At 40.1% G+C, this 27,226-nt stretch overlaps 1 protein-coding gene across 1 annotated transcript in view; it reads left to right on the forward strand.

The window, feature by feature from the left end:
• Nucleotides 1–6,382: 6,382 nt before the first annotated feature.
• Nucleotides 6,383–27,226, forward strand: part of KCNH5 (potassium voltage-gated channel subfamily H member 5) — a 367,642-nt gene continuing 346,798 nt past the window's right edge. Inside the window, exon 1 of the mRNA XM_068965445.1 lies at nucleotides 6,383–6,455. Within this exon, the coding sequence (XP_068821546.1) occupies nucleotides 6,383–6,455 (73 nt within the window). The remainder of the gene's footprint in view (nucleotides 6,456–27,226) is intronic.

Genomic DNA, 27,226 nt, shown 5'->3' on the forward strand with positions numbered 1-27,226 from the left:
TCCCAGTCTCCCAGTTTATCTCCTGCCCCTCTGGTGTCCATACGTTTGTTCTCAACATTTGTATCTCTATTTCTGCTTAGTAAATAGGTTCATCATACCATTTTTGTAGATTCCACGTATGTGTTCATATGCAATATTTATCTCTTTCTGACATTTCATCCTGTGTGACAGTCTCCAGGTCCATCCACATTTCTTCAAATTGCACAGTTTTGTTCCTTTTTATGGTTGAAACCATAGTTGATTGTGTATGTACCACATCTTTATCCATTCCTCTGTTGATGGACATTTAAGATGCTACCACGTAGGACAATGGCTCTTAACTTTGCTGCACGTTGAGATCACCTCGGGAACTTAAAAAGCTACTGATGTATGAGTCTCACACTCAGAAATTCTGGTGTACTTGGTCTGGGGGCTGTGGCCAGGGCATTGGGATTTTTATAAGCTCCCCAGGTGATTCTAGTGTACAGTCAGGGAATTATTGTTCCCCTAATTTGCTGTAGCTAAAGCAAGTTCATAATCCATATCAGTTAGGATAGATCAGGGTATGGTACAGTAAGGAACAGTGCCAGAATCTCAGTGTCTTGACAGAAGCTTATTTCCGGTTTATATAATGTCTATCACTGGTCTAGGTAATCCTTCCTGTAGCTGTTCTTGTGTTGCTTGGCATTCCACAGTCACTGAAGCAGAGGAAGAGGAGCGTCAGACACTGGGTTCTGACTCTTATCTGCTTTCACCAGGAAGTAATAAACATTGCCTCTATTCACAGTTCATTGACCAGAACTATTAATAGTTTATGGCCATAATTAATTTCAAGGAAGTGGAGAAGGTGCTTGGTTATTGGTGAGCATAAGTAGTGACCACCACGTGGAGCTATTATTGTAGATGAAAATAGAAAGGGATGAAAAGGCTTATTGACAAACACTTATATGGTCCTTGTTACATGCCAGCTATTATTTTAATAGCTATCAAATAGGATCTTGTTTCATCCTCGTAACAGCTGTCTTAAGTAGAATTTCAAATTTCCATTTTTACAGCAGGGTAAATCGAAGCTAAATATTCTGCTTTCTCTTAGATTCTGGAGTGGGAGGGAGAAGGAGGAAGATTATAAGTTTAAGTGTGGGACTTTGTGCAAGCAAGGGAATCAGATAATAATTTGGATATTTTATTGCTAGAGCAGAGGTGGGGCTCTGGAGGAGGTGGAGAGTGAGATTTGGAAAATGGATTGGGAAACCGGAAATGGTTTGAACTGATATTGCAGCTAATGTCACCAATCCTGGAGGCCAGGATGGAGAGCAGCTTCTGGCTTTTTGTTTTCTTCTTCCCTCCTATTTCTCCATCAGAACCACCCATTTAGCATCTACAGGTTGCATCTTATACCTCTGCTCAGAAACAGAGAGCAGGGATGGAGAGAAAACCATCCCCAGAGAGATGAGTGGGTGAGCCATTTTCAAATAAAAGATCAAACAGTGTTAGACTGGACCTATTTTTAATGCATTTCTGAGAGTTTACACATAATTATAGCTACTGTCAAATAAACTATATTTTAAATCCTCAAAGGAGGGATAAAAGAATTCTTCAGCAAACCTATAGTAATTACAAACCATCGCTTCCTAATATATAATTTTCTAACTCTTCACTCTTATACTGGTTGCTGTTAAACTGGAAGTTGCTCAGTCGTGTCCAACTCTTTGTGACCTCATGGACTGTAGCCTACCAGGCTCCTCTGCCTATGGGGTTTTCCAGGCAAGAGTTCTGGAGTGGTTGCCATTTCCTTCTCCAGGGGATCTTCCCATCCCAGGGACGGAACCCAGGTCTCCCATGTTGTAGGCAGATGTACACCTGCAGCTCAGCTAGCTTTCCCTTCATTTCATAGCTGTGACTTAGGAGTTGGTGAACACCTCTGGGTATTGAAACTCTTGGCTCTCACAGACAACACCACTCTAATTGCAATACCCCAAGACAGAAGGAAAGGACAATGATTCTGCTTTAAAAATGTAATCTTTGCAGTGAAATGCCCTTTGTGTGACATTGAAAGCTTGCTGATTCCTGTCTGTCTTGGTTACAACATATGGACTCTGTCTGAAAACCACTTTTAAGATGCTGTATTGGTACCTGCTGCAATCTGCCAGCACATTCCTTCGAGCCAGTCAGTCCATACGGTGCCACTTCTGCTCTGTTTTCCTTAATTCTATGTTGATTAGGAGGGGTTTCTCTTCTCTGCAGTTGTGCAAAACCAGCGATGGCCATAGAGATCATCAGATGTTGCTGATCACTACCACGCTATACCAACATTAGGTTGTTTTCTATTATCTACAAGGAGCTCTCAGGTTTAGAAGGCTTGATTCTAGTCACAGTGTAGCCTCTAAAGCACTGTGGCATCTTGGATTAGACACCTTATCTCTCCAGGCCTTGCTTTCCTCTCCTGTATATTGAAAATTTAAACTAGAGGATTAAGAAAAGTGTTTAAACCAAGGATTTGACACTTTTTAACAATCAATTTTTTTTTTGCAATAATCAAAATAATTGCAAAGTTATAATGCTATGATATTATGAAGGACAAAGAAAAAAGGATGTCATTTTAATTAAATCTGAAGCTGGAAATAAGTGGGGAAATTCTACCAGTAATTGTGTGACTATGTCTTAATGGAGTCCAAAAGAGTTTCCTCTTTGGGAAGTGTGAGCTAATACACCCACAGAGGAGTGATTAGGAACAGAGATATTTATACTAGACGGGAAATGCTGGCAAGCTGAGATTTTATATCAATACCCAGAGGCAAGATGTGGGCAGCTGACGATGCGCAAAAGAACATATAGATTTGGGATATTTCCTGTAAATGGTGATGATAGATTTATCATATGTTAGAAGTCTAGGATCGCAATCTATGAAATATATTGATATTATGCATGTATTTTATAGATATTTATATATTTTCTATTATATATATGAAATTAGCCTGCTTGTTCATTATCTCAGTACTCAGTCTGTGACTGGCTGATTAGTTGTGGTCTGTACAGTAGCCTAGTAGCCATAAGCAGAGGTCACAGAAAAATATCAGAAGAGGGGCAAAATCCAACTGTGTGTCTAAGCTCAGGTTTCCAGTTCCTCTTCTGCTTGTACAGCCTTCCCTGATGGCTCAGACAGCACAGAATCTGCCTGCAATGCAGGATACATGGGTTCGACCTCGGGGTTGGGAAGATCCCTTGGAGAAGGCAATGGATACTGACTTCAGTATTCTTGTCTGGAGAATTCCATGGAGCCTGGAGGGCTACAATCTATGGGGTCCCAAACAGTTGGACACAACTGAGAGATTTTGACTTTCATTTTCCTCTTAAATCACACACAATAAACGTCAGAAAGACAGCTGTAACCTCAGCCACCTCTCTGACTCCTGTCCTGGCAGGCTAATCACCAGGATCCAATCTGAACCTGAGCTCCTTGTTATTTCACTAAAGACACCACAATGCATTTCTACTAAAAAACATGACAGAGGATGAGATGGCTGGATGGCATCACCGACTAGATGGCTGTGAGTCTGAGTGAACTCCGGGAGTTGGTGATGGTCAGGGAGGCCTGGCGTGCTGCGATCCATGGGGTCGCAAAGAGTCGGACACGACTGAGCGACTGAACTGAACTGATATATTTATAAGACATTCTAGTTATCGGGAAATAAACTGGCACCACCAAGAGTGCTTGGGGTAGAAATCAAGGCTGCCTGCCAGCGTACTAAGTTGCTTCAGTCATGTCCGACTCTTTGAGATCCTACGGACTGTAGCCCGCCAGGCTCCTCTGTCCATGGGACTCTTAAGGCAAGAATACTGGAGTGGGTTGCCACGCCTTCTTCTAGGGGATCTTCCTGACCCAGGGATAGAACCTGCGTCTCCTGTGGTTCCTGCATTGCAGGCGGATTCTTTACCATTGAGCCACTGGAGGAAGCCCAGAAAGCAAGGCTAGGCTAGTGTTATTCCAAGTCTCTTGATTTGGTGTGGAAAGAATCCTAGCAGAGCAAACTGCTTCTTACAGTGCATCAACCTTCTGGGTTTGATCAGTCGCCCAATCTCTGGAGGAACAGGTGGAAATTTCAGAGGAGAGGGAGAAAATGACCCTAAACTAAAGCCTGGATATTGGCTGTGTATTTATGTGTCTCTTGGCTACAGGCTAGCTTCCCTCCGGGATCAGAGGGTAAAGCGTCCTCCTGCATTGTGTTTAATCCCTGGGTCAGGAGGATCCCCTGGAGAAGGAAATGGCAACCCACTCTGCAACTCTTGCCTGGAAAATCCCATGGATGGAGGAGCCGGGTAGGTCACAGTCCATGGGGTTGCAAAGAGTCGGACACGACTGAGCGACTTCATTTCACTCACTTTGGCTACAGGCTATGTATGGCCCTTACACATACTGCTTGGAGAGGGGGACAGTAACTTGAGACAAGTGACTGGTAATCTAGGGGTCTCCAAAGGAAGTCGAGACACCACCCCGGCTTCCCTATCCCCCTGCCCAGAGTAGGGGCGGAGCAGAGGTTATTTCCTCTGACCCCTTCCAGGGAGAATCCTACTGCTTCTGAGCAGCCCAGTTGGCCCATTTCTAGCAAGGGTTATCTAGCACAGGTGCCAGCAAAGGAGACGCCCCCATCCAACTCTCCTTTAGCCTTCCTACTTTATGCTTTGCCTCGACACCAACCTCTGACCCGGCCTGAGCGCGCTTTCTGTCCTCACTCTTCAACACCGTTTATGCAGTCGTCTTTTCTAGACAGGCCCGGGCGAAGCCTCCGGAGCAAAAGCCTTAGATCAGTTCTTCTTAAACTTGAGCAAGAATATTTATCCGGAGGGGTTCTTAAAGCATTGTTAGCCCCAGCTCCCAGAGTTCCTGGTTTCCGAGCTCTGGGGTAGAGCCGAATAATTTGCATTTTAAACAAGTTCTTAGGAGGTGCTTCCAGTCCGGGACCCGTTAGAACCACGGCCTTAGATAAAAGGAGGTATCCTTGCTGTCATGAGCGCCCTCATTTCTTTCCCTCTGTTTCCCCAGTCCCTTCGCACTTAGGCTATTTTCCCTTCTCCGTCACAGACTGGCTTGTGGGCTCTGTTTTTAAGGATTCCCCTCCTGTCGCCCGTTCCGAGCTTTGTTGTAAACGATTCCCGCTCGCCGGCTCCGGTCCTGGGCAGCTCCGCGCCCACCGCCTTCACTGTTTTTCCACCGCAAACGCTGCTCGCTGCACTCTCCTTCTCTCGGAGGGTGAATTGGTCACCCTCTTCCCCTACTCGTTTCATTAAGCGCAACCTTTCCCGCAACTTAGCGGCGGGGGGGCTTGCCGCTCGCCTCTGCGCTCCGCAGCCCTGGGAAGGATCCCAGTGCAGTCGCAGCGCCCCACTGCGCGCCAGACCCAGCCTGGGGTGCAGGGGCCACTTCCGGCCCCCGCCCTGCCCAGCTTTGCGCTCGGACCTTATCTGGCTCTGGCTCCAAGGCGTGGGCTAGGGCGGGTGCAGAGAGCTCCCCTATTAAGCTTTGGGCGCCCAAGCCCAGAGGGGGGCAGTAGCAGCGTCAGGTGGCTGCTCTGCGTCCCCGCGCGCCGCCCAGTCAGCCCCCTTTCCGCTCTCAGCCTGGGCTGGAGCGGGAGATGATCAACACCTCCGCCCCGGCAGCCGCGTTCCCGGGAGCCGTCAGGACTCGGGATCTTGGCTGGAGAAACCGAGATGTGACCCCCTGTGACTGCCCATTGCTCTCTTTGGCATCCTGCCTGCCTCTCCCCACTTTCTCGCCCTCTCCAGGGCCCCATTGGACAGCGAGCATTAGCCTCGATCTCCAGGGAGAGAAGAGCGGCCACCGGGCGCACGGCCGGGCAGAAGTTGGGCTCAGCGGGGCAGCCCCGAACGAGCCGTGCCAGAGGGGTGGATGAGGGAAGGGAGAGAGGAGGGGGCAGCAAAGGGTCTAGAAGAGAGGGCTTTGAGTGGGCTTTTCCTGCTCCCTCAGCCCCGGTGGTCGGGGCAGGGGGAGAAATGCTGAGCCCGCGCCTGGGTGACCGCCGCCGCGACAACAGCCTCAGCGGCAGCTTCAGCATCAACACCGGCGGGACAGCGACAGCGGGGGCGGCGCAGGCGCACTGTGCCCCGCGGAGCCTGCAGTTCCCGAGCCCCGTGCGCGGCACCGCCACAGTCTGGGCAGCGGCGGCCGGGGCAGTGCTACTACCATGAACTGCCTGGTCCTTCTCCCCAGAGCTGCTCATCCGGGTCGGGCTGGAGACGCAGTCAGGGGACCCCGCCGCCGCCGCCGCGACCCCTCTTCTTTCGGCTCGATCTTCTCTTCCACCTTTTCCTCTTCTTGCTCCACCTTCTCTTCCTGCAACCCCCCCTCCCCCGCCGCGGATCCTGGCCGCTGCTCTTTAGACCCAGGATGCCGGGGGGCAAGAGAGGGCTGGTGGCACCGCAGAACACGTTTCTGGAAAACATCGTCAGGCGCTCCAGTGGTAAGAAGAGTTACAGTCAGAACACCCCTCCACCTGCATCCTGCCCACCCACGCCCCCCATCCACCTCATCTCATCCCTCTCCCAAGGGGGGAAGGGGATACGGACGGCCCTTCCCAGTGGCTTCAGTTACCAGCTGGACCTGATGTGAGGTGGGGGTGGGAACGAGGTGGCAGAAGGAAAGTTTGTTGCAGCCCCTCCCCAGGACGTACTCACCCCCCTCCCACCTGTCCAGAGCCGGGAGCAGAGGAAGTCGAAGGGGAGCGGCGGGTAGGGAGGAGGTACAGCTGGAGAACAGAGTTGAGTTTGTTGAGGGATGTATTTCTTGTTCGTCTTTCCACCACGTTTTTTTTTTTTTTTAAATCAAGTAGACTACAGAGACTGATCAAATTTTTAATCTCGGTGGAAGGGCTTCCCTTAAGTTGGGAATGGCTGTGAAAGTGGCTCCTTAAGATTTAAGTCTCTGGAATGGCTTTCAGGCCCAATGGGTACCGTTGAAAGGAGCCTAGTGTTTGGGAGTGTGCTTGGAGTTGAACCTAAGAAAGAGTCGGTTCTGGAAAAAGGGAAAGGCGATTATTTTGGTCAAATTTGAAGTTTCTTTTTTCTGAGGCATTGGTCTTTGTTGATCTATATGATATATTTGATTTGACTTAAACAGGAGAAATGTAGAGGGGAAGCAATAGCTACTGTGCCTTTAAAGTAACTAAAGAAACAATTTAAAAAATGCCGTCCTACTTTGCTACTGAGGCTAGGATTTTCTTGCATTAGAGTGACTTTAAATTTCTGTCCATTTGTGCGTTCATTTCCTCTAAGATATCTGAATGGGGGGTGGTTATATATTTCACCTTTTAGGACCTTGTAAACTTTGCATTTTACTGAAATATATATCTTCTACTTGTTTTCAAATCTTTTATATAACTTTTAATTTTACAAGCAAGATGTGTAAAATATGCTTTAAAGTTGTTCCTTTTTTCCTTCAGAAGCCAGTTATTTTATTTTGAGATCCTTTGCTTGGAGAATTATGAGAAAGACATTTCTGCATATTAATTACAGTAGATCTTGGACTAAAGCAGTGGAAATGCTCTATGCAGTTCCATAATCATTGTTTAATCATTCATTCATTCAGTTAAACAATATTTATTTGGATGCCTTATACAAGAGACACTCTGTGGGGTCCTTTGGATAAAAAATGATTAAGACACTTCTGCTTTCCAAAAGCTCCCTGCTTAGTGGGCAAGACAGAGAGAGGCACAATTGTGCTTTTCCTGAATTGGTAGATTAGGTTGTGTTAATTCTTAGGATATAATCTCTTCTGAAACCAGGTTTGCAAATATTTCCCTTGATTTTGGGACTGTAATGTAAGCGTCCCAAGGTACTTTTCATCAATCTCTGACATGGTATTAGGCTTTAATTTGTGACTTTTGACTTTATTTCTTCCTATTTTATCAATGTCTGTTTCTAGTCTTGAACTGACTTTTTGGGGTTGGAAAAAATAGCTAATAGGCCTGGTCTAGTTTTAAAAAATAACTATAATATTTTTAGCCATTCCAGTGTGATTTCAAATGTGTGTTTGATTTTTATGATAATATAAAATATGAACTCATTATGGTAGATGATTTATGTGTTTATACATTATTTCCTATATTAATATTGTATAGAAATCTGGAGTACAAAGGGATATTACTGTTAAAACAACCAGTTTGGGAAATTTAAAGTTTATTGGAATTAGCTATTTAAGTAGCTTTTAAGATAGAGCCCCTTTTTTTCAGCTTTCTCATCCTCTTGGGTTATTTCAACTCCATGAAATTTGGTCTGCAAGAAGACTTTTAAGAGAAGGCCTTAAAAAAATCTGGAGGGTTCTCTATCGCTCTGCATGGTAACTAGAAAGTAGATGAGAACTGACTGAAGTTTACTCTTATAGCATCTTTGGATGAAACTTCTTATACAGACTGAAACTATGAGCCAGTTTGCAGAATATCTTTTATTTCTGATATACCATGAAATTATGACTTACTTTATGTGGCTTAGAAATAGCTGCTTCTATTGCCTCCATATTAAATCCACTATCCAAATTAATGAACGTTTTATCTTTTTTACACTTCATGTTATAATTGCTTCACTGGTTTAATGTTTCTTTCCATGGATAGCACGAAGTACAAATGAAAATTCATCTGTTTTCGCATTTTAAATATCACCTCTAATTTCTTGTGGCTAACTTACAATACAGCTACTCAAAACCTCTCAGCTTTGTTTGAAATGTGTTAGATATTTGAGGTAAGTATATATCCTTGTGTATATAATCAGTACTGAAATGTCTCAGTGCCACTTACACAGGAAGTACCTCAGAAATTGAGAATTACAGTGTTCAGTTTTGTGGGAATATCCCATAGTTGTTGTCACTTCTGTATGATTTGGCAGAGAAATCAAAAAATTCATTCTGAGAAATTGTTTAATTGAGATTAACAGAAAATACCCATCAGGGTTCTCACAGATGGATTGAGTTTGTCACAGTAAAGATTTCATTATTCAATAACTTAACAACATTGAAAGTGATGTATTGGCAGAGCTTTAGTGGAAAAAAAGGGAAGCAGTACTCCCAGTATATTTAAGAAAAAGAAAGATGGTTTGGGATTGACTATTTACCTGTACTCCATGAAATTCTTCTCTTTCTGATACAACCTCATTTTCTTCTTATGAAAAGATCAGATCTTTTAGTGAGAATCAGATGGAGTAGAAACATAGGTAGAAATGAACACAGATGAAATACAGATAGGTATCCACTCAGACACAAAGATAGATGCAGAGGAAATACATTCTTTCACACACTCAATGGGCAAAAGAGAGATGTAAAAAGTAGCAGAATACAGAGAGGGAGGGAACAGGAAGTAGGGGAGAGAGAAAAGGAGGGATACAAGCTTTTATTTATTAGGCAATCACTGATGAGCTGAAATCTCAATTAGAAATCCATCAGAATACTTCTTGATGAAGAACAAAAGAGCAAGAAGTGTGATATATTTGGGTATAGTGTTTAAACATGAGGATTTCCTAATAGAGTTCCAAACTCCTCAGTTGCAATTTTCCAGAATAACGGTGCTGTATTCTTTGCCCTAGAGTGGCACTATAGCCTATTTGCTCTTATTTTACGCTTCTTGAGATTGGATTTTTATTTTCCTTACTTAGTTGACTCAGTGTGTTATGGGAAAGCATTTCAAATTGTTATTGGTGATTCAAAGTCTATAAAATAAAATAATGAGGGCCGTTGAGTAGGATAGATACAAACATACTATATAGCCAAATACCTAAATGGTAGAAGTAGGAAATTCCTCTTTTTAGTTTTAAGATAAAAGATAAGATCATTTTTAGACAAATAAAAGGAATTACAATCATTACATGTGATTCTAATAGGTAGAGAGTGCACATTATTTAAGAAGTTGTAAAGGTCAAGAGCATAAATGCAACAGCAAAATTTAGATACATTTTTGGCTAGTAAAATCAAAATATGTAGTTAGGAAGATAGTTTAGGAACTATGTGGCGAGTTCATTACAGGCATGCAATATCTCATAGAAGGCTTCCATCCAAAGTGCTTACTGACTGAATCTGTGTCTGAAACATTATTAGGTTAGCTTTCCTTATTTAAATTTCAGTATTTTTGCAAGCTCTTCATCCATATGTTTTGGGCTGTAGGGAGCAGTACACTTATGGGTAGCGGGTAGGTACCTGAAAGAAAGTAGCAGTTTTTTAAAGACTTTTAGGTGGAACTTTAGATTTAAACAAAACAAAATATTTCCTAGGGCTTCAATGTGATTACTGCTTTGGGCAGTACGTTTTTGTGTATATGTTGTCTTTGATTCCTTAGCAAATAGGCAGACATTATTAGTTTGAGTGGCAGTAAGCTAGTTGCCATTTTGAAATTTTTAACTATAAAAATAATTTCTTTTAAATTAGAATATAGCTATTGTTCTTTAATATTTTAGACATTAGGAAAAAATAGAAGTGTTTTCTTTTTAGAGGAAAAAAAGGGGCTCAGGAAGGAAGAAAACAGAAAAAGCTCTATTTTATGAACTGCTTACCCTTCAAGAGAAGCAACTCAGTATACCCAGTTTTCCATTTTACTCGAAACACCTCCCCAGGTACTTTCTTTGCTCTTACCAACAGGAAAATCTAAAATAATTTTTGTGCTATAGTTAATATTTGTAAAAACTGAGATCTTCAATGAGACCCTATAGGAGAGGAAGTGGAAAACTAGTAATTAAAAAATAAAGAATGACTCATAAATATCATCCAATTAAGAAAAATGATGAAGGACAAATTTTTTTTTGGTATAGTGTACTTGATATTTTTTCTTGAAAGATCTAAAACATTCTTCAGGGGATATTGATAAAGCCACTTAGAATTTCTGAAGCTTTGGTTTATCCAAGTCTTATGATGTATCAGTTCTACTTTTAAAATATCATAGAGGTTGAAATTACACTGACCACTTCCTAAATTATATTTATAAGTAAGCCAGAGGATTGCCCCATGCTTCAGAGTCCACATTGCCTTATATAACAGATGCAGTACTTTGTTGACCAGGGAGCTGCTCATCCCAGGACATCCTTGTGTTCACTAGAAATTTCTCTGTTTGTCTATCTTTTGCTTGATTCCAGAAGTAGTCCAGTTCAGTTCAGTCGCTCAGTTGCGTCCACCCCTTTGCGACCCCATGGACTGCAGAGGTAGAGTGTATAAGAAATCCACACGCTTGGCTGTCTGTCAACTGCCCTACTAAAAGAAACCTATAGCACAGTATTTTATAGAGTAGAAGCGAGTAGCTCTGATTGTTTTGACAGTGACTGAGTAAATTTCTGTAAAGGAGTCTTTTAGTTTAGTCAATATTTATCTTTTGCTTTCATTGTTAATAACAGCTGCTTGCTAGCATGGAGGAACAATGCTTCTACATTCTCCAGCCTTTAGTCTAGGAAAAGGTTGCACTGTTCTCCAGAGTACTGTAGTTAAGATTCACCACAAGAGGGCACTATAGGTTCTGCCACAGGTAAACTAATTTATATCTGTTTCTCTTTTCTGTCCTTTTCCTCATTTGGGGGTTAAAAATCAATGAAGTTAGTTGTCACTCTTGGCAGAAAATATCTAAAATAGAAGACCTTTAAGAAAGTGAAATGAAGAAAGGAATTGAAATCTTATATTAGTTGATGATAACCAACATTTTCTGACTGAATGTGATATTAGTAAAAACAGTTTATGGAAACAAATTCAAATTTTAGATTAGTATGACATTCACTTTAGCAGATGAACAAAATGTTATTGTAACCATCTCAGTGTGGTGATAATATATATAAAATATGACGTTTTGCAGAATAATTATGTATAAATACTGTTCACATTAGAAGGATGAATACATATTTTCTGTTTCAACAAAAAATTTCCTCATCAGATGTCTTAATATAATTTTGATTAAGTTTGATCAAGTAGAATCAGTTCATGATAGTGCTTTGATTTTATTAAAAGATAGTTTACAAATTTACAGATACTTACCTAAGATGTTACATGATTATAGTAGTTCAGTGTTATACAAACTTTAAAAATAAAATACAGAGCTAAAATATTCTTCAAAGTTTTCCAAACGTATTAAACTCTCAAAAAATATGATTGGAGGTATAGTACTTCTTTAAGAGGTTTTATTTCTTGTCTGTCATCAAGTTTGAATTTTGGTTTTAGGGATTTTTTTTTTTTCTTTTTGGTACGGTTAGAAACCATATTTTGAGAGATGCTCTGAAATGTCCCAAACAAAATCAAGTTTTAGTGGCAAAAATTAAAATGTGTCATACAGTACTTTTATGAATAACATAGATACAGTGTGAAAGCAAATAAACCTGAATAACAAGTCACAAACCAGTGGTAATTATTGTGGAAATTGAGGTGAAAGAAAATAGCCTTTATGTGTTGTAAGAAATGGACATTTGTAAAATATTTTTCTTTACTAACAGAATTTTAAAAACTCCAGTCTCATGTTCTTGCCACGCACACAATAAAGCAAAATAGTAGCTGTGTGAAATGAGGGACATGTTGATCAGCTTGATTGTATATGATATCAAATCATCAAGTTATATACTTTAAATATATACAATTTTTATTTGTCAGTTATACCTCAGCAAGCCTGAAAAAACATCCTCAGTGTATTTCACTAAATACGCTAGCTTAATAATGTAGGATATAACTCCTTTTCATCATTGAAGAATGACTAAAAAAGTCATTTGAATATTCTCATTTTATATAATGTAGATGTTTTAATATTGGAAAGACTTGGTCTTGAAAGATAGTTGATCAAATGAACACTGACAATACTGTCACATATTTCAGAGTGCATTTTAGACATTATTTTAATATTTGGTTGTTTATGGATATTATTACTAATGCAAAGAAGTATTTGTATACATTCTAGATAATGGTTTTTTGATATATTAAGCTTTCACATGGGAAAAGATAAAATTAAATAAAAAATGAAATAATTTATAGAGGAAGAGTGGTTGAAAAGCAATTTGAAATCTTATTGAAATGGATTTCTTTCTTTGGGTCTGGTTCCCTCAGGGAAACATAAGTACTAAGTCCTATTGATTTCACAAGATATATGATTTTAGATCTGAGCTTAGGTGCACAATCAGCAGTTTCTAGGGACAATGACAAATAACTGGGAAGTCAGGGAAATGTTGGTATATGGACTAAGCTGCTTGAGGATATGGGTTATACCTTATACATACCTTTATGTCCTCCACTGTGAAGAGCACATAACACTATGTACTAGTTGAATAAATGTTTTTTAATTTTGTCTCCAAAATTAACCAAGTCTGGAATCGATGTTTTTCTAAAACACTGCTGATTAAATCTATTAGGTAAGCTTGTATCAGTAATTGCATAGTTTAAAATATTTAGATAACCATTGTGTAGATCTGAACATGGAAATCACATAGAATGGGGAAAATCAGATGGGACTCGAGAGCGTGAGAGGTGAATGTGTGAGTGGTCTCACATTCATCTTTTATTGCAACTGGATATACAGCTGAAATATTTCCTGTCATTTTTTGTTCTGATTTCCAAGGCTTAAAATGTAGACTATTTTATATAGGAAATAACTTTATAAATTTGTTGCTTCTAATTAATTCTTTTTGTAAAACAATTTTGCATTAGGCGTTATTGATGGTAAGTTTTATCCTTGGGAATTGGTCTATATCAATTTATGTATCTTCTGAGTGAGTTCCGCCTTGAGAAGCAGCTGGCAGTCCTGTGCAGTAATCAGAAGAGGCAGGATAGATTTTGGCTTGTTAGAGCCTGCAGGGTCAGCCTCAGGTCGCCAAGTTTAACTGGAAAACAACTCACTTAGATTAAGAAAGAGCAAAAGTTCATCTTTATCCTCATCTTTTCTGTAAGCCTTTTCATGTCTCCTGGCATATTTTTAATTTGGGACAAATTATAGCACAATGAGTTTATTTTCATTGTGTTGAGAGAATAGAGAAAATTTTCAATGAGGATTAAACAGTCTGGGAATAAACTCACCTAAAATAACTCCCATCCTTTTGCTTGACCTTCATACTCTTTCTAGTTAATCATTCACTAATTCAATAATTTGACATAAATTTGTTGAGTGCCCACCATGTGCTAGACTCTGATCTAAGCACTGGGGCTGCACATTGAACACAATGATAAAACAAATGTTTCCTCCCCACCCCCTTTTTCTTTCTGTGATGGGCAGTGTACAGACTGGTTAGGCACCATGGGTTCTGGAGGCTTGCATTAAAGTCCTGGCTCTGATGCTTACTAGCTCTGTGACAAACTTGTCTGTCCTTAGTTTTCTGCTCTGCAAAATGCAAGTATTAATAGTGCCTGGCTTACGGTGCTGAAGTGAGGATTAAATGAGAAGATATGTGCAAAGTGCTGAGAACAGAGCCTGGCACTTAACAAGTTCCAGGTCAGTATTAGTGTAGCTAGTTATTGTTATTTAGATGTTTAACACTTTGAATGCACCATTTGTAGTTGATGCCTTTAATTCTTGGTCACCACTTCCTTTCAAACCTGCTTTCAGTGGATTTCTGACTAAACTGAAATGTTGAGACTTCCTAGAAGGTTACAAGTGAGCATTCTTGTGAATCCAGAAACCTTTCATTTGTCCATATTTTTCTAGTTTTGCAGGATTTAAGACTCTGCTCCCCTATCCTCTTCTCACTTTTTGGCTTTCATGACTTTGTACTTTCTCTTGCCCTTTTCCTTTTCATTTTCTATTCTCTTTCCACTCCCCTTCCCTCCCATCCCCTCCTTTCTCCCCTTCCAAAGGGGAGGTTCAACTCAGGTTCAACTTTCAACTGTCTTTCTTACATTTATACCCTTCTTTTCAGAGCAAGTTTGTCCTCTGTCATAATTTAAACTTTATCCTTTCTGTTCTCCAGTTCCATGTAACCAGTGGCTTACAAAATTTCTCCTGTGCTCCCCACAAGTTATCTAAAACTCACTGTGGTCACAGCATTGAATTTATCATTGTTTGTGGTGTCAAGCAGACTTACTTCCTTTGGTATTTCCCCATTTCTGTCAAAGGTGTCTTTAATATTTTAATTATTTAGTCTAGAAATTTTAGGGTCATTTTTGGCTTCCCATGCATTATAATACTAGTCTTACTTCTTAACCAGATTAGTAATCTCTAGGGGTAAGAATTTTGCCGTATATTCCTGCTGTACTCTTTATAAGTGCTGGGTGCAGAGTGAGTGGATTCATGATAGTTCACTGTACTGACTCATCTCAAGGCATCAGATGTGTCCATAACTGGCATCACGTATGGCCAATGTGTACAAGTATGCTGGACTAAAGTAGGAGTTACAGGTTGAAAGAAGAGTTGCATCATTAACTGGGCCCAGAAACGAAAGATCTCCTCTGAGAGTGAGGAATGAAAGGTGTGATATGTTCTTCTTCTTCATTCCTAAGCAGCCTCTTTTTCTACTAGAGCAACCATAGTCAAGGTAACTGGTCATCTTTCTGGAACTCTATAGGGCAGAAAACAGTGCTCTCAAGACATAAAAGGCATTTCCATCTTGTCTCGACACAGACTTCCGTCCTGACTCTAGCCATCGCTCTAGGTGACATCTAGGACTCTACAGAATTACAGTATTAATGATTACCTTGCAGGGTTGCTGGACAGATTCAGTAAACTCACAAATGTGGTGGCTCTGGCACTGTCCCTCATCAAGGGCTTAAAAAATATTCACCTGTTCCTATTTTTCTCTAAAGTAGGGGTGATTTTTTCTTTTTCTTTTTTTTTAACCTGAAGAAAGGAAATATTAAATAGCTGAGACTTTCTTAAGTTTTATCCTGGTGGATCTTAGGGGCATGCATTTGGCTTCACTTTACCAAGGGCGTACTTATTTGGAGAAAAAAACAAAACAAACACTGTTCTTCCCTACAGTGACAACAACAAAAAACTACTACTTACAGTCAAAGAAGTATCAGTTCTTTCTGCCTCAGTAATTGGTAATGCTTGGATAAGCTCAAGAAGAAGGCAGAAATTTAGCTTCTTTTTGTAATCGGCTCAGTTAAATCTGGCCAAAGGAGAGAAATTTGAATATGTGATCTGTATCTTTCCCTTGAACAATTAGCTCCTATTGCATAGACAGTAGAAATTAAAAAATATATATATATAGGACAAATCTTTAGCAAATAATTGGATTATAAATGTATTTAGAAAAGCCTCGCTTCTATTTTTCTACCAGGTGTGGAGCTGAGACTAGTCTTTTAATTGAAATTCTTCATTAGTTATCTTGCCATTAGTGTTTGATAGCCTTAAAAGGTAAACTCTAAAGGAAATAGAATCCCTTTATAAGAGCTGCAGTTCATTTACAAAAATAAGGTTTGTTTATTTTCAAGATTGAAAATGATGCTTAAACATTAAATATGTAATACTTTGCCCCACTGATAAACATAACTTGACTGATTTAGCTTCTATCCAAGATTATGTAACTAGTGAATGTTTTACATCCTTGTGTATTTTAAGAAATATCATTGTAATAAAATTCAGTAAAAATTTGTTTTTATCTACATGGGTGAAGATTTTCTGTTATACTATGAGACTACAAATCACATAGGCCATCCATTGCAGTTATCTTTTATTTTTAATGATGCTGATGAGTGTACTTTTAAGGAACATATCTTTCATGAAGAAAACACCAGTTATTAAAAGTAGAAACCTTGAATTGTTGGACATTCTTTTATGTGTGTGTGTATAGAAATATTTTCTATAACAAAATTGCTATTTTTCTACCATTAGAATTTCAGGAATATATGTTAAAATAGCTTGTGAATCCTGATCCACTTTTGCTGGATGGAAAAATGAATTTAATGCCATCGAAGAAACACAGAAACTTAAAAATGTACCTTTGATCTTAAAGGAGATGAAAGGTGGAGGCATATTTTTATCTTTAATGACAGCTGAACAGGTTTGAATAAATTAACAGATTTTTTTTTGCATACTTCAAACTCCCACAGTGATGGTCTGCTTAATGTTGCCAATATTATTATGTAATAATTAGTCTCATTGTGAAAGGTACAAAGCGTATGTGTCTACACACACACACACACACATATGCACACACACATTTCTTTGATACAGAGCTGTAGGATAAATGTATATTTGTGAGGACTGAGACATACGAGTCTTATATTCTGTTGTTGATATAGTAGAAGTGGGTAACACACCTACCAGAAATCAACATTGTGGATGTGGGCATGACAGATAAATTATTTATGCTTTTGTTTAGCCATCTGTGCCAGGATTTTATTTAACCCAAATAAAATGTGCTATATGTGCCTCAGGGATTGTTCTGCTGTTTCTGTTCTCTGAAACTTAAATACATCTATAGATACCACTCACCCAGAAGACAAGTTTAAAAAGTAATATGTGCTACATGATTTAAATTCACAAGTTTCCAGAGTTCAGGTAAATCTGTGTTGGAACACCTAGTCTTTTTTTTTTTTTAAATAGAACTGTTCATTCTTTAAAAAAAAAACTTAGCACAATCCTTATCTATATTCTTGACAATGTCTATCATTGCTCTAATAATTATTTATTGACTGTATGACTTTAGGAATAAGAATTTTTCTATTTGATTTGATCATTCAACAAACTTTTGTGTGTATACAGTGGTGAACCAACAGACATGGTCTCTGCCCTCATGGAACTTGTAGTCTGGTGTGGAAACAGGCATTTCACCAACCCAAACCAAATATAAATTATAAATTGTGGTAAGCATTTTGAAGGAACAGGGGAAGGTACTGTGGTTAAGTGTATTAGAGACTAATTTTGACTGGGAGATGGTGTCTGGGAAGACATTCCTAAGAAAGTAGTGTTGAATTCAGACCTAAGCTGCTGCTGCTACTGCTGCTAAGTCGCTTCAGTTGTCTCCGACTCTGTGCGACCCCATAGATGGCAGCCCACTAGGGTCCTCTGTCCCTGGGATTCTCCAGGCAAGAACACTGGAGTGGGTTGCCATTTCCTTCTTCAATGCAGGAAAGTGAAAAGTGAAAGTGAAGTCACACAGTCGTGCCTGACTCTTCGCGACCCCATGGACTGGCGCCTACCAGGCTCCTCTGTCCATGGGATTTTCCAGGCAAGAGTACTGGAGTGGGATGCCATTGCCTTCTCCGTCAGACCTAAAGTAAGAGGTAAATAGATGATGAATGGACAGAAGAATATTTCAGACAGAGAAAACTTGTAAACAGTCCTAAGAGGAAAGAGAAAATGAGTGGCTGGGTTTGTGAAGCTTAGAAGCCAGTGTAGTTGTTCTCAGTGGACAAAAAAAAGAGAAATGTGGAAAACCAGGGTGGAGAGACAGAACCCTGACTGTTCAGGGAAAGGCTTTGCTTTGTACTCCAAGTGCAGTGGACAGATCTGGCTACAGGGGTCACTTGCTGTATAATGGCAAGTTGGGTTGGAGGAAAGGACAGTGCTAGTAGGGGACTAGCCAGGAGACTCTTGTGATAGTCTGGGCAAGAAATGGTGGAGTATTTTGCCTGGGATGGTACCTGTAGAGTTTAAGAGAAGTGGTTGCTTCTGCTGGTAAAATTATTGGGGTTTAGTGTTGAAGTTTGAACCAGTCCATTATTCCATGTCCAGTTCTAACTGATGCTTCTTGTCCTGCATATAGGTTTCTCAGGAGGCAGGTAAGGTGGTCTGACAGTCCAGTCTCTTCAAGAATATTCCATAGTTTGTTGTGATCCACATAGTCAAAGATTTTTGCATAGTCAATGAAGCAGAAGTAGATATTTTTCTGGAATTCCCTATGATCCAGCGATTGTTGGCAGTTTGATCTCTGGTTCTCCTGCCTTTTCTAAATCCATCTTGTACATCTTGAAGTTCTCAGTTCATGTACTGCTGAAGCCTAGCTTGAAGGATTTTGAGTATTACCTTGCTAGTATGTGAAATGAGCACAATTCTATGGTAATTTGAACACTCTTTGGCATTGCCTTTCTTTGGGATTGGAATGAAAACTGACTTATTCCAGTCCTGTGTCCACTGCTGAGTTTTCCAAATTTGCTGGCATATTGAGTGTGGCACTTTCACAGCATCATTTTTTTAGGATTTGAAATAGCTCAGCTGGAATTCCATCACCTCCACTAGCTTTGTTTGTAGCAATGCTTGCTAAGGCCCACTCAACTTCACACTCCAGGATATCTGGCTCTATGTGAGTGACCGACTACACCATTGTGATTATCTGGGTGATTAAGACCTTTTTTGTACAGTTCTGTGTATTCTTTCTGTGCTGCCTTTTGTTAATCTCTTCTGCTTCTATTAGGTCTTTGCCATTTCTGTCCTTTATTATGCCCATCTTTGCATGAAATGTTCCCTTGATATCTACAATTTTCTCAAAGATATCTCTAGTCTTTCCTATTCTATTGTTTTCCTCTGTTTTGTTGCATTGTTCACTTAAGAAGGCTTTCTTATCTTTCCTTGCTTTTCTCTGGAATTCTGCATCCAGTTGGGTATATCTTTCCCTTTCTCCTTTGCCTTTCACTTCTCTTCTTTCCTGAGCTATTTGTAAGCCCTCCTCAACCACTTTGCCTTCTTGTATTTCTTTTTCTTGGGAATGGTTTTGGTCACCACTTCCTGTGCAGTGTTATGAATCTCCGTCCATAGTTCTTCAGGCACTCTGTCTACCAGATCTAATCCCTTGAATCTGTTCGTCACCTCCACTGTGTAATCACAAGGGATTTGGTTTAGGTCATACCCAAATGGCTCTATTCAATTTGAGCCTGAATTTTGCAAAAGGATGAATTGCAATAAGTGATGAATTGGATGGCATGAATGAAGAGGTGTGAAGCAAGGGGTTTTGACTCAAGCACCTGGGAATAGATGGAGGTAGGGATGGAGATGGGGAAAACTGAGATGGAGAAAATTGGAAGATTACTAGGTATAGTGTGAAGCTCTAGATATCACCTGCATTATCACTTTGCCTTCTAGCTCCCTTTTCATTCCTTGGAAGAAAATAATGCAGCCAAAGAGAGCTTTGCTCAGTGTGATTGTGTGCAGAAGTGATTTCTGTATTTTTCTTTCAGAGGTTCAGAAAAGAGTATCACAGGTCAGGTAATTAACCTGATCAGTCTGGTTGTTTTGTGGATTAGAAACATGTAGCTTCAGATTTTAATAGGAGACCGGCTCATATGAGAGACAAAATTCTGAGGGGTATGTATGTATGTTTCTTAAGTGGGTTTTTTAAATTGAAGTAAGTATAGTTGATTTATAATGCTATATTAATTTCAGAAGTATAACATAATGATTTAAAATTTTTATAGATTATACTACATTTAAAGTTATGATGAAATATTGGCTATACTCTCTGTGCTTATAACTTGTAGCTTATTTATTTTATACAGTATCAATAGTTTGTAGGTCAGTCTCCTATCCCTATCTCATCCCTACTCTCTTCTCTAACCAAAATTCTAAATCAAATGTAACTTTATAATGAATATTTGACAGTCAGTAGCTCAGCTGGTAAAAAATCTGCCTGCAATGCAGGAGACCCAGTTCAATTCCTGGGGCAGGAAGATCTGCTGGAGAAGGGATAGGCTACTGACTCCAGTATTCTTGGGCTTTCTGGGTGGCTCGGATGGTAAAGAATCCGCCTGCAGTGCAGGAGACCTTTCAATTTCACTTTTCAGTGTTGAAATACCCTTTCAATCCCTCTTAGAAAACAGTGATTGGTTCATGAATTTCATTTTGTTGCTTTCAAGCTTCAAATTTCCCTTCTTGGCCACTGATTTTTGGAATTTGAATTCTTTTGCTCTTTGAATCGGAGGATTGTGGAGGGCGGGGTAATACTTGGAGCTTTGAGAGTCTACACCCCAGTTCTTCCCTTCCAGTGCTCATTTTGTGGGTTTCACCTCCGTTGGAGGAGCTCTATGCCAGGGTTTTAGGGCTTTCAGAATAAGAGTGATGACTTCTAGGTGATGTGCTTCTCCAAGGTTAGGACTAAATGAACATAATCAGAAGGAGAATCTGGTTGACTTCCCTCAGAAGCAGCTCTAGAGCTTGGAAGAAATATAAATTTGTGAGCAAGTTTTATTCAGTGCTTCTGGCTTCTTTTTGTGAAGACCTTGCCTTTCCTACCTCCACTGCCTGTCTTCTCTCTTCCTCAGGACTCTATAGAATTCCTTTGTGTCTTGTAAAAGCAGAAGTTAGTCTCTCCATTGTGTCTGACTCTGCAGTCTCATGGACTGGGACCCACCAGGCTCCTCTGTCCATGGAATCTCCAGGCAAGAATACTGGAGTGGGTGGCCATCCCCTTCTCCAGGGGATCTTCCTGACCCAGGGATCAAACCCTGGTCTCCTGCGTTATGGTAGCACTTGTTAAAATATCCAAAAATTTCTCTGTGCTTGTATGGTGAAATACTTCTCTCTAGGGTAATTTGCATAAAAATGATGAGAGGAAGAGAGAGAGGTCTAACCCCTCAACAGGTGTTCCATACTTGTTATTGTTTATGAAATTTCTGGACCAGAAGAGGGTGTAGTTTTCATTAAAAACAAAATAAATGAAACAAAACCCTCAATAAGTATCTAATCATGCCAGACACAGCTAATGTTGCAGTAGAGGAAAGGCATAATTTTCCTAGGAAGGGGAGCATCTAATATGCTTTTATGTTGTTTTCATTGACTGAATATAACCTTTCTTCTTCCAGAAACTTCTGTCAGCAAAATTATTGACCTCATGGTTTGTACACCATCTCCCTTAGGAATGGGATTAATGTGTAGTGGTGTTAAATTGAATGTAGTTATTTTCCTTGTTGTCTAAAAGAAATAGCCCTGTAAAGAGGAAGGGCTTCCTTTATATTACATGAAAACAAAAGTTTAAACAGCAGTTCAGAAGTATAATGGAGGAAGAGAAAGTCTTAGATAGTGAGACCTAATTCTATCTTTCTCCCCCACTAAATTCCCTTTACCTGTGTTTGCCAAATTTTCTAGCCTCCCTGGCTGGCTTTCCTATCCTTAAAAGTAAGGAAAGGATGCATAAGATGAGTGTATTCATGAGCTTGGGGAATCACTTGATGACCTCACAAAAAAGCAGATTCTGATTCATTCGCTCTGTGTGGGTCCCAGATTCTGCATTGCTCATAAACTCCCAGGTGATACTGGTCCACGCTTTGAGTAGCAAGGTATGAGAGCAAAGTTCTCCAGACCTGACAGCATGAGGCTGACCTTTGTGGCTGTATTTTTGTGTGGCTGCTGCTAAGTCGCTTCAGTCGTGTCTGACTCTGTGCGACCCCATAGACGGCAGCCCACCAGGCTCTGACATCCCTGGGATTCTTCAGGCAAGAACGCTGGAGCAGGTTGCCATTTCCTTCTCCAATGTATGAAAGGGAAAAGTGAAAGTGAAGTCGCTCAGTTGTGTCTGACTCTTTGCGACCTCATGGACTGCAGCCTACCAGGCTCCTCTGTCCATGGGGTTTTCTAGGCCAAGAGTACTGGAGTGGGTGGCCACTGTATTTTTGTGTGGCTGCCAACATTTAGGGTTTATTGCAGTAGATCAGGGCTTCTCCACCCTGGCAACATGTTAGATCACTTAAGAAGATTTAAATTTTGATATTTATGCCTGTTTCTCACTCCAGATCCATGAAACCACTCTTTTGAGAGGTGGGGCCCAGAATGAGTAACTCCTGTGATCCCCTTCAATTCTCCTCAATCTCCATCCCAATCAAATGAATAGTCAAATATGAGAAACACTCATAAAGATCCTGGTGGTCTTGTGATTTAGTTTCTGACCTTCCAACCCTTGAGGAAAAAGTGTTTCACTTCATGTCCATCTCTGGGAGGATATTGGATGGCCTTGAAGAAAATACAATGAAATGTTTTTGAGCTCCAGACTCTTGCAGAGATCCGTTTGAGAATCTGTTCTTGTGTGGGATTATTGCTTCTGAAATGTTTTACTGGACTACTACCACCTGTGACAGAAAACTACCCAATTCTTAGATGCTTCAATAGGAACATGCTACTGCTGCTAAGTCGCTTCAGTCATGTCCAACTCTGTGCGACCCCCATAGACAGCAGCCCACCAGGCTCCCCCATCCCTGGGATTCTCTTGGCAAGAATACTGGAGTGGGTTGCCATTTCCTTCTCCAATGCATGAAAGTAAAAAGTCAAAGTAAAGTCGCTCAGTCGTGTCTGACTCTTAGCGACCCCGTGGACTGCAGCCTACCAGGCTCCTCCATCCATGGGATTTTCCAGGCAAAAGTACTGGAGTGGGGTGCCGTTGCCTTCTCCAACAGGAAGAGTACACAATAGGAACATATGTGTATTTAAAACATTGGGACATGATTGTTGCTAAATCACATGGCTTATAACCAACACAAATTTATTTCTCACTGTTCTGAGGTCTGCAAAGCTATGGTCAGGGTGCCAGCATTGTCAGATTCTGGTGAGAATGCTTTTCCTGGTTGTAGACTGCTGACTCTCATCATATCTTCCTCATATGATTGGAAGCCAAGCAGAGGGAGCAAGCTCCCTTGTCATTATTATAAGTGTCCTAATCCCAGTCATGACGGGCTCCATCCTCATGACCTCATTGAATCCTAAGGAAATCCCAAAGTCCCACCTCCTAATACCATCACAGGAGTAGTAAGGTTTCAATGTATCAGTTTTGGGAGAATGCATACATTCATTCCATAATAATCAGGATTGTGATGGTAACTCAGAATTATGGGCAATTTCTTTAATGGCTTTGTGTTTCAAAACTTCTGAGGTGGTCTCGCTTTCGAGATTTGCAACTATCTCCTTTGCAAAAGACGTTATCCTTCAGTAACTAGATTGCTTTTCCCTGCCATGTTTTAAAGCCAAAGGGAATTAAAATTTTCTGGAAGCAATTTTAATTACTCTGCTATCTTGTTCTTAATATTTGTTAATAATACCAGATTTCACATTTACTGCAATAATAATTTTCATGACTATAGGGAAATGGAGCAGTTGTGTGAATATTTCATATTACATACTGAGTTTCAACAAACAGATCAGTTTCCAAAAGAAGCTCCTGGACTATTTATTTAATACTTAATAATTTCCATTTAATTTAGCCTTTAAAATAAAAATGTCTGTCTTTTTTTCCCCACTTTCTCCTAATATTTTATTTTGTAGTTTAGCTCTTAGTATAATTTTATAGATTTTGGTTTGCAGGGTCAACATTTAAATTTTTATTTTTCCTAGGGTATTTGTTTATACACACACAGAGAGAGCTTACACAGAAAGCTCTGTGTATATAATACAGTTGTAAAAGAATCTTGTACACAATAAACAATAATAGTTTATAGTTTATAGGTAATTTTTACTCCAATGGTTAGCTTATAAAGATTTTGCTCACATTATTCTAATCTCCATAAACTACCCAGAGTGGTAGGCATTGCTATGAGGAAACCAATAACCTAACTAAAATTCCCCAGGTTTTTCACAGTAGCTCCCTTGGTTGTATTGAGACAATCCAAGTGTTGGCAGAAAATTTGTGGAAAGGGCTTCTAGCGATAATTAAAAAGACAATTTTTTAAAATTGGAGTATAGTTGCTTTACAATGTTGTGTTAGTTTCTGCTGTACAGCAAAGTGAATCAGCTATATGTATGCACGCATCCTCTTTTTTAGATTTCCTTCCTATTTAGGTCACCACAGAGCTTTGAGTAGTTTGGTGATAATTTGTAATGAAAATTTACTAGTTGATGACTTGTTATATGAAGGAGCTAGCACTATGGTTAATTTTCTCAGTTCAGTTGCTCAGTCGTGTCCAACTTTGCATCCCCATGAATTGCAGCACGCCAGGCCCCCCTGTCCATCACCAACTCCCAGAGTCTACCCAAACCTGTGTCCATTGAGTTGGTGATGTCATCCAACTATCTCATCCTCTGTTGTCCCCTTCTCTGCCCACCCTCAGTCTTTCCCAGCATCAGGGTCTTTTCAAATGAGTCAGCTCTTTGCATCAGGTGGCCAAAGTATTGGAGTTTCAGCTTCATCAGTCCTTCCAATGAACACCCAGGACTGATCTCCTTTAGGATGGACTGGTTGGATCTCCTTGCAGTCCAAGGGACTCTCAAGAGTCTTTTCCAGCACCACAGTTCAAAAGCATCAATTCTTCGGCACTCAGCTTTCTTCACAGTCCAACTCTCACATCCATACAGGACCACTGGAAAAACCATGGCCTTGACTAGATAGACCTTTGTTGGTAAAGGAATGTCTCTGCTTTTCAATATGCTATCTAGGTTGGTCATAACTTTCCTTCCAAGGAGTGTCTTTTAATTTCATGGTTGCAATTACCATCTGCAGTGATTTTGGAGCCCCCCGAAGTAAAGTCAGCCACTGTTCCCACTGTTTCCCCACCTATTTGCCATGAAGTGATGGGACCAGATGGCATGATAGTCGTTTTCTGAATGTTGAGCTTTAAGCCAACTTTTTCACTTTCCTCTTTCACTTTCATCAAGAAGCTCTTTAGTTCTTCACTTTCTGCCACAAGGGTGGTGTCATCTGCATATCTGAGGTTATTGATATTTCTCCCGGCAATCTTGATTCCAGCTTGTGCTTCCTCCAGCCCAGTGTTTCTCATGATGTATTCTGCATATAAGTTAAATAAGCAGGGTGACAATATACAGCCTTGACATACTCCTTGTCCTATTTGGAACCAGTCTGTTTTTCCATGTCCAATTCTAACTTTTGCTTCCTGACCTGCATACAGGTTTCTCAAGAGGCAGGTCAGGTGGTCTGGTATTCCCATGTCTTTCATAATTTTCCACAGTTTATTGTGATCCACATAGTCAAAGGCTTTGGCATAGCCAATTCTCAGTTAGACTTTATAAAATATTCAGAAATGGTAGAAGCAGTTCTTAAGTTGGCCTTCCTAAACCCAGAACACATATTGCTAACATGTAATCATTAAGACTTTGAGGTAAGAGCTGGTGAGCACACAGTTTAGTTATTTTGCTCTCTGTTGGTCTAAATTAATGGAATCAAACTCCAAGCATAAAGATGAATGGAGAGCATATTTCTTTGACTATTTTTTTTTTTAACTTTAAACTCAGTACAAGCAAATATTCTAGTATGTACCTAGCAAATATCTGGATTGTCCATATTCTATATTATTAGTTAAAATTAAGTATATTTATTTTAAAAGTAAGATTGAAGTCAGGCAATATTTCAACAACTCACTGTTTTAAAAAAATTATTTTTAATTGGAGGATAATTACTTTACAATATTGTGTTGGCTTCTGCCGTGCAACAACGTGAATCAGCCATAAGTATACATATGGTCTCTCCCTCTTGAAGCCCCCTGTACCCCATCCCACCCCTCTAGGTTATCACAGAGTACTGCTTTGAGCTCCCTGTGTTATACATCAGCTTTCCATTAGCTATCATTTTTACATATGATAAAGTATATTTTTCAGTGCTACTCTCTTGACTCATCCCACCCTCTCCTTCCCCCATGGAGTCCAAAGTCTGTTCTCTATGTCTGCATCTCTATTCTTGCCCTGCAAATAGGTTCATCAGTACCATTTTTCTAGATTCCATAAATATGCATCAATATATGATATTTTGAGAAATTGTGGTGCATATATGTACAGTGGAATATTACTCAGCCATGAAAAGGAATGTATTTGAGTCAGTTCTATTGAGGTAGAGTAAAACAGCTTGCTGTTTATTCCAACTTCTGTATTCTTTTCCCCAAACCACTTTGCCTTCAAGCTAATATAAGAATTAGTCTTCCTTGGTGTGAATTGTTTTAAGACTTACCTTTCATTCCTAGTCATATTTCCCATAGAAAAGGTTTGCATGTGCAAATATCTCAGTCAAGAATTGGAATTTAAAGAGCTTTGTGCTTCCTGCTTCTGACCTCCTGGGGCACTGGGGCTTCGTGAGTCTCTCACTCATTACTGAATGGAGTTGTACATATGACATATGGTCCAAGACCTGGTATAGAGCAAGGGCTCTGCTCCTGGCTGCTTTTGTTATTAATTTTGTTATTACACAGTAATACTAGGATACAAGTGAAATAACAAACAACAGCAAATGGATCATGACAGCTGAGCCCTGCTGAGCTGGAGTCTTCCTTTTCCCATGTGGAACTGTTGAAAGTGGTATGTTGGGGCAGGCTAATATTTTTAATGACAGACTTAACTAGGGACAGTAAGAACTTCTGATCTAAATCTTTAAAAATGTCTTGAAAACAAGTCTATTTATGAGAGAAGCAGACGTGCAAGGCCTTTGGGAATAGTTTGAAGCAGGTTTT

The sequence above is a fragment of the Capricornis sumatraensis genome, chromosome 2, assembly GCF_032405125.1.
Source record: "Capricornis sumatraensis isolate serow.1 chromosome 2, serow.2, whole genome shotgun sequence".
Lineage (NCBI taxonomy): Eukaryota > Metazoa > Chordata > Mammalia > Artiodactyla > Bovidae > Capricornis > Capricornis sumatraensis.